At 38.5% G+C, this 8,412-nt stretch overlaps 1 protein-coding gene across 2 annotated transcripts; it reads left to right on the top strand.

Annotated features, from left to right (window-relative positions):
- Window positions 1–674: 674 nt before the first annotated feature.
- bfsp2 (beaded filament structural protein 2, phakinin) lies at window positions 675–8,126 on the top strand. Of its 2 annotated transcripts, none has more exons than XM_048163074.1 (8): window positions 675–2,622; window positions 2,852–2,934; window positions 3,205–3,361; window positions 3,444–3,605; window positions 4,835–4,960; window positions 5,045–5,280; window positions 5,447–5,532; window positions 7,955–8,126. In XM_048163074.1, the coding sequence occupies exons 1-8, from the start codon at window positions 2,194–2,196 to the stop codon at window positions 7,996–7,998; spliced, it is 1,323 nt and encodes a 440-aa protein (XP_048019031.1). In that variant the 5' UTR covers window positions 675–2,193; the 3' UTR covers window positions 7,999–8,126. The 2 variants fall into 2 exon arrangements, with proteins under 2 accessions (XP_048019031.1, XP_048019030.1); XM_048163073.1 differs by having other exon boundaries at window positions 676–2,622; window positions 4,832–4,960.
- Window positions 8,127–8,412: the final 286 nt, after the last annotated feature.

The raw sequence follows: 8,412 nt of genomic DNA, 5'->3' as shown, positions 1-8,412 counted from the left end.
CAGTTAGATTAATTGAATAAAATGTGTTTTCACAAGTGTGACAAAATTATTGAGCTCGCTCTGCACTGACTGACAGCTTCTGTGATTACAAAGGGAAATCAGTGATTGCTTTCTGTGTAAATCATTCACAAGAAAAGTTATTGTTTTTCATGAGATTTTGTAAGTACTTCATACTTAACCTTGACAAAATTTTTAAACCTAGTGATTTTATAAAGTTTAATATTTATTCAAAAGCGAAACTGAGTGAAAAAACAAACATGCACTGGCTAATATGCACAAATAAATGCTATTCTGCCTCCACCTGCTGGTTACAGTGGTAATAATGTCTTTTTTATTTTTAAATAATAGCGTTTTATATTAAAGGTGCTCTAAGTGATCCTGGGTGGAGTACTTCCTGTTGACGTTCGAAGTGTTGTCAAACAAAACAGAGGCTAGCTCCTCCCCCTCCCCTCCGTGCTTCCTGAAACAGCCATGAACGTGCATTTAAAATCATTCTTGTTGGTTATTGGCTGGAGCATGTTTATTATGTTTTGTGGTCCAGGCCATGTAGTTTTTATTGCCGTTTTCAGAGCTTGTGGCGACTACAGATACCGCATTTTTTTACAGTTTGTTCAGGGGACAGGCAGCTAGCGGATAGTGAGGAGATTTTTGCTGTATGTGAAAAAAAATGTTTTGGCCTAAAAACGCGTGACATCACTTAGAGCACCTTTAAATGTTGGATTTCCTACATCTTGAAAAGTTTGGTTTTTACAAATGAGGACAACTTTAGAAGGATGAACAAATGATGAAAATCTTACCGCGTTTCTTATTCAAACATTCACAATAGCTTTGTCTTTATTGCAATCAATAAATCTGGTTTATAGGCAAATTAGGCAAGTGTATTAATTCATTAAAATATAAATACAACATTAAAAAATCAACCATTGATGGTTTTGTGTTAATGTACAGCGAGTACGGAATAATCAGCTAAACAGTTCACCAGAAATGCCCAAGCTGGCTTAACGAAAACCAGGAAGTAACCGTGCATATGATCATTTATTGTGCAGATTAAAGTGTCCTGGTGTGCCATACAGTTTCCATGTTTAATACGATTGTGAGCATGATATTGTTATACAACGGTTCAATAAAGAACTTAATATTGAGAAACTTACATTACAATAAGGCACTTTGTCTATTTTTGGCCTCCGCCAGCAAACATGGTTTGATAAATGAAAACCACAGCAGTGATAGCAACATGACACGTGACGTTGCTGTGTGAATAGCTGTTTCTGAACAAACTAATCGGTTGAAACTGAATGACTGATTCACTCGTTCACCGTTCCTGAATAAATCAATCGACTGAATAATCGGTCAACCACATGCAGTTATAGCCTAATTGACCATATAAATGCACGTTTTTTTCTGAGTATCTGTGATTAAAAAGACACAGATAAATAAAAACCGAAGGGGAAGAATTAATACACGTAGTGTTGCTATTGTTTCTTCCTCATGGTTGTGGGCAGAAAATCATGGGTCAACCACACGCTGTTTGTAGCCTCATTGACCATATAAATGCACTTTTTTCTCAGTATCTGTGATTAAAAAAGATGCGTGAATAAAACTGTGTTACTTTCTCATGGGAAAAGAATGTTTTTCTGACTTCTCTGTTTGATGACAGTTGAATAGCTGACACCTGCAAACAGGAAGATGTGGTAAAGACTACTTATCAAATGCAAAATCATCTTGTGAAGCATCTTTCTGTATTTTTTCACGTTTACAACTCTTTATTTATAGGAGATGATTCTGTATCTCATAAACCATTGTCCTACCACATACACAGAAATGTATACTCTCTTGGGTCATTGTGATGATAGTTTAGTTTCCCTACTGTCATTGTCAAACACAGTCATACATACTGATGAGAGGGGGACCTGGATTGGTCCATAGAGCTTTCCTGAGAAGACCACTGTGCTGAGACAGCTGAAAACTTTCTAGCGGTAATGAACAAAAAGAGTGACCAGCATCACCAGGTCTCTGTCACAATAGTATTAAAACAAAGAGCCTGCTTTCCAGAAGGCCAGGCCACCATAAAGAGGCATGAGCTGGTAGCTGTTGCCGTTTAGCTGAGGGCAGGTCAGTGGATATTTACTCTTGCATTGTGGTCATGTCTATGGACTACTAGTCGCCTGTCACTTAAAAAGCATCAGGACAGGAATGCCTCTGCCACGACGCCGATCCTCCTTCCTGGGCCAGGCTGCTGCGGAGCGGCCGGGCGGTGTGGGCCGCGTGAGTGGAGCAGGGACCTCTGCGCCTCGGGGAGTGTTTGTAGGCATGGCTCCCACCGGAGGTACCAGCAGCCTGGGTGCACGCGTGTCCCGCAGAGCTCTGGGCATGAGCAGCGTGTTTCTGCAGAGCTTTAGAAGCAACACCTTCCCTGTGGTGACCCAGCCCGGAGATCGAGGTCACCAGCATAACTTCGAAAGCCTTAACACGAGCCTGCTGGAGTATCGCGATAAAGTTCACGCTCTGGAGCAACTCAACCAACAACTGGAGGAACAGATCAGACACTGCTTGGAAAGGAAAGCCGTCAGCGCCGGGACATGGACTGGTTTAAAACAAGACTGGGAGGATGTTTATTTACAGGTAGGAGGATGATTGACAGGGTTGGAATTTATGCGTCAAGCATAGAGGTCAAAAACAATTTATAAAAAGGTTTTCAGTGGAGATATCTAAATATCCTTAAATCCTTTAAAATCATTTAAATTGATACTTGTTTTCTTTTTGTTAATGAACCTACCTCCTAGTACTGAGGAAGTAAAAAGATGCTCATACTTACTGGTGTACGTGCTAACATCTTCTTGCTTTCTATAAGGTCAGTGACAATATCCTGGACAATGCTCGACTTATGCTTCAGACTGAGAATGTTCAAGCCACTGCAGAGGACTTCAAAGACAGGTGTGAGTGTGCTTCATTGAATAAAACAGAAACAGATTTTGATCGCACTAGCATTTATCTACATCAGGGTTGTCTAAACTTGGTCACTGTCCGCCAGAGTTTAGCTCCAAATTGCCTCAACACACCTGTCTGGAAGTTTAGTATGCCTAAGACCTTGATTAGCTGGTTCAGGTGTGTTTAATTGGGGTTTGCAGGACAGTGGCCCTCCAGGAGCTACTCTACATCAACAGATTTCCAGCAAATGGTGTGTTTTTATGCACGATTGTGTAGGTACGAGAATGAGCAGCCTTTTCGTAAAGCAGTGGAGGAGGAGATTAACTCTCTGTACAAAGTCATCGATGACGCAAACCTGACTAGGATGGACCTGGAGAATGAGATTGACAGCATGAAGAATGAGCTGATGAATCTGGAGCAAAGTCACATGGAGGTAAAATAAGACCTGATCAATGATAGAATTCTCTTTGAGTTTCAGTGTTAAATTAGGTTCTTTTTTTGTTGCTCTTCTACAGGATGTTAGAGTGCTCTATAAGCAGATATCCGGGCGTGAGGTTGATGAGCCGGATGCTCCCACTGAGACCAGCCTGGACCAGATTCTGGCTTTCATCCGTTCCCACTGGGAGAAGGTCATTGAGAAGAACCGTGCTGAGACTGATGCCTACCTCGAGTGCAAGGTAAACCATAGAATGTGAATCATGCATCCTCTATATATAGTGCTGGGTAGTAACTGATTACATATAATCTGGATTACGTAAACAGATTCCAAAAATGAAAGGATTAGTTCACTTTCAAATGAAAATTAGCCCAAGCTTTACTCACCCTCAAGCCATCCTAGGTGTATATGACTTTCTTCTTTCTGATGAACACAATCGCAGAAATATTAATAAATATCCTGACGCATCCAAGCTTTATAATGGCAATGAGCGGGATCAACGGGTATAAAGCTCAAGAAAGTGCATCCAAAACAAAACGTCATTTCATATTTACATGCAATGCAGGGATTCCCCAACTTTTTTGTCAGCCGAACCTCCAGATATTTTAAGTTAATAAGTTAGGCCAATAATAAAATAAAATAAATAAATAAATAAAATTAAGTTCATGGTTCTCTGATGGCAGTTAAAGGTCACATGACATGTAACAAAAATATTTTTTTTCTTTTTTGGTATGTGTTTTATTTTGATTGCTTTATATTTTTTAATTATTTATTTTAAATGTTACATTTTTATGATTAATTACATAAAAGCTTTTCATTAAACTCACTAAATCCCTCCATTCCTTCACAAGCCCCAGTCTGAGAAACCCTGACTTAATGTAATATTTAATGCACTTCATGTTGTTGTTGAATATATTTTCTTTTTCTTTGTAAATTTGTATCAACATGGTACAAGATTATCCTATTCGAATCAATGCGATAAACGAATTAGGTCAAAAGTAATCTAAAAGTAGTCAGATTACATTACCTTAAATGTGTAATGTAATGGATCACATTACTCACTACAATTTTTGTCATGTAATTTATATACATATATTCATTGTAACAATGAAATTTTCATTGACTTCTTTCAGAAACATTAAAAAATTCTTACTGATCCCAAACTTTTGAAAGATAGTGTAATTATAAATATAGCATATAATTTGTTACTGGAATTGTTTAAAAAAAAAAGTATATGTAGCATTAACCAAAATTTATAAATGCTGCAAAAGTATTGTTCATTGTTATTTTATGTTAACATAAAACTTTATTGAAAAGTGTTAAAGATCATTTCAACTCAAATTAATATTTCATTCAGGACCACGTTGGGGTCCCTATCACCTTGTTGGGATTTATTTTGCGATAATGACCACCTGACCAAACATTATCCCTGTCATAAGATGAAAACCACTCTGTGTGATTGTACAGCAGGCTGACAGTGTGAACAGTAAGCTGAGTCAAGAAGAAGAGGAGCTTGAGAGTCTGAAGACAGAATGCAATGATGCCGGGTGCAAGATTCAGAGTCTGCAGGCCGAGACTGAGTCTATTAGAGCTCTGGTAGGACAACCTCCTCAAAGTGTGATGCAAAAATCATAAAGCACAACAATATTCAATTCACTGAACTATGTATGACTCCTGCAGAAACGAGGCCTGGAGAACGCCCTCAAAGATGCTAAACACTGGCATGATATTGAGCTCCAAAATCTGGGCTCTGTTATCGGAAAGCTGGAGGCCGAGCTCACAGACGTCCGTGGGGACATTGAGCAGCAGCGTCGGGACTATGAAACCTTGCTCAACAACAGGAAGAAGCTGGAGATGGAGATCGGAACATATCACGGAATCCTGGACGGAGAAGAGAGCAGATTCTACTCCTCAACGTGAGGCTCATTTTCAATCTGCTTATGACAGGAGGTCTTCTTCTTTGTTTCTTTAAAAGTCTTAGATTCTCAGAAACCCTCCCTTAGTTTCAGTTTCTGTGATCCCAGACAGATCTCTCAGGGGATATTGAATGTAACCACAGTGGTTTCTGTACGTATACTGTAGGTTCCCCACTGGTTCTTCAGTACCTGAGGGACGAATTGATCCCACATCTTCCACATCTGAACTACAGAGCTGTCCACAGACGGAAGGTAGTGTTTCAATGGAATATATTTTATATACAAAATATAGTTCGTAAATGATCTGACTGTACACTCCAAAAATGCTGGGTTAAAAAATGAACAAACCCAGCAGTTGGGTTAAATGTTTGACCCAACCTGATGGATAGTTTTATTTAACTCAACTATTATTTAAAAATTACTATATTGCTTGCCTAAAATGAACTCAAAATAGGTTGGAAATTAACATTTATTGATATGTTTAACCTGTTAGTGTTCCACTGTACCGCCCGAGGTATAATATGGACAAACCCAGCATTTGAGATTTTTAACCCAGCATTTTTTAGACTGTGAATTTTTTAGTGTGAATTATAAGATGAAAGGATTAGTTCACTTTCAAATGAAAATTAGCCCAAGCTTTACTCTCCCTCAAGCCATCCTAGGAGTATATGACTTTCTTCTTTCTGATGAACACAATCTAAGTTATATTAATAAATATTCTGATGCATCTGAGCTTTATATTGGCAGTGAACGGGACCAACGAGTATAAAGCTCAAGAAAGTGCATCCATCTAAAGTGAAACATACTCCACATAGCTCTGGGGGGTTAATAAAGGACTTTTGAAGTGAAGCGATGCATTTGTATAAGAAAAATATCCATATTTAAGAAGTTATAAAGTAAAATATCTAGCTTCCGCCAGACCGCCTTCCGTATATAAAACTTCAGAAGAAAGTGTAAAACTCTCGCAGTTCAAAAAGCTTACGCTACGTCTTACGCCTTCCCTATTCAACTTATGAAAAAAGATTAACTAACGCAACGTCAGTTGCGCTTTCTTCCTAAGTTGAATACGGAAGGTGGTCTGGCGGAAGCTAGATATTTTACTTTATAACTTCTTAAATATATATAAGTGCAAATAAGACCAAATTTTTCTTTGATACAGAGCTGGTTACAACTACACTGCCCAGCCTAAAGTAGCTTTCATATTGAGAGATATTTGCATTCATCCGGGAGCCGCTTTCAAAATGCGGGGTATTGAAATCGCGTTTGAATGTGCGCTCGCGTTTACTTTCACTTTCGTACAGTGACATTGCGCGTACTCTGTAAATACGGAGCGGCGGCGACCGTTATCCAACTGAATACACCTAGGATGGCTTGAGGGAGAGTAAAGCTTGAGTTAATTTTCATTTCAAACCGAACTAATCCTTTAAAGGGTTAGTTCACCCAAAAATGAAAATTATGTCATTAATGACTCACCCTCATGTCGTTCCAAACCCGTAAAACCTCCGTTCATCTTCGGAACACAGTTTAGGATATTTTAGATTTAGTCCGAGAGCTTTCTGTCCCTCCAATTAAAATGTATGTACGGTATACTGTCCATGTCCAGAAAGGTAATAAAAACATCATCAAAGTAGTCCATGTGACATCAGTGGGTTAGTTAGAAGTTTTTGAAGCATCGAAAATACATTTTGGTCCAAAAATAACAAAAACGACGACTTTATTCAGCATTGTCTTCTCTTCCGGAATCCTTTCCATTGAACTGATTCCATTGAATCCTTTCATCTGTCGCCGTGGTTGTTTTTGGCGATTAGGACATCCGCGACATTTTGAAGCATTGAAAATACATTTTGGTCCAAAAATAACAAAAACTACGACTTTATTCAGCATTGTATTCTCTTCCGGGTCTGTTGTCAATTCGCGTTCACGACTCCGCTTCTTCTTCTTTCCTGTTTTACGGCGGTTGGCATCCAGCTTATTGGTGCATTACTGCCCCCTTCTGCTCCGGAGTGTGGTTCACTACTCCGCAGTGACGCTGCTGACGTGTTATCTGGTGCACCGAGCTTCGTTTACAGTCTAAGGGAGACGCACGCTGTATTCAAGCTATTCTACATTGTTTGTATTTTGGTATTGCTATATTTTTTAATGGTGCGTAAGTGTGCATGTCGCGGATGTCCTAATCGCCAAAAACAACCACAGTGACGTAAAAGTGCATTACCAACACCAACAGATGAAAGGATTCAATGGAATCAATTCAATGGAAAGGATTCCGGAAGAGAAGACAATGCTGAATAAAGTCGTATTTTTTTTTATTTTTGGACCAAAATGTATTTTCGATGCTTCAACAAATTCTAACTAACCCACTGATGTCACATGGACTACTTTGATGATGTTTTTATTACCTTTCTGGACATGGACAGTCTACCGTACAAACACTTTCAATGGAGGGACAGAAAGCTCTCGGACTAAGTCTAAAATATCTTAAATTTTGTTCCGAAGAAGAAAGGAGGTCTTACGGGTTTGGAACGACATGAGGGTGAGTCATTAATGACATAATCTTCATTTTTGGGTGAACTAACCCTTTAACAGTAATGATGACAATGTTTTATAGAAAATATGAAGAGATGATCAAGGCTTTTTGGAGATTAAAAAAAAAAAACATTTTGATGTCCTCTGTCAGGTTCTAACGCTCCTGGTGCCCCAGAAGAAGGAAAGATTGAATGAAATGTTTCATTAATCTTTGCAAAAATCTTGATTTTCATTTATTTCTCCTCACTTGTATTTTTCAGCATCTATAGTCTATATGATTGCTGTGCAGGTTAAGAAATAAATAAAATATAAGACAAACTGAAGATGCACATTGACTTCAATTCATTTTTATTTAGCATTTAGCTGAAGATTTTATATACAAAGACTCTCCAGTGGCTTTTCTATATTCCTATATTCTGTTTTACTCCCACGGGTACCAAAGCCATAAATGACAGTGTGGGAAATCTGAATAATTGACTATGGTCAAAACTGAAGCTCCTTAACACGATAATGACACCTTGTGGTTATAATGACACGTCTATGAAACAGCCACTTAGACGTTACTTCAAATCCATGTTATCGTTCTGAACTATCATTTCTTTGTTTAGG

This window comes from Megalobrama amblycephala, linkage group LG17 (assembly GCF_018812025.1).
Source record: "Megalobrama amblycephala isolate DHTTF-2021 linkage group LG17, ASM1881202v1, whole genome shotgun sequence".
Lineage (NCBI taxonomy): Eukaryota > Metazoa > Chordata > Actinopteri > Cypriniformes > Xenocyprididae > Megalobrama > Megalobrama amblycephala.
The sequence above is the reverse complement of the archived record's forward strand: the minus strand, read 5'-3'. Positions and strand labels throughout refer to the sequence as shown.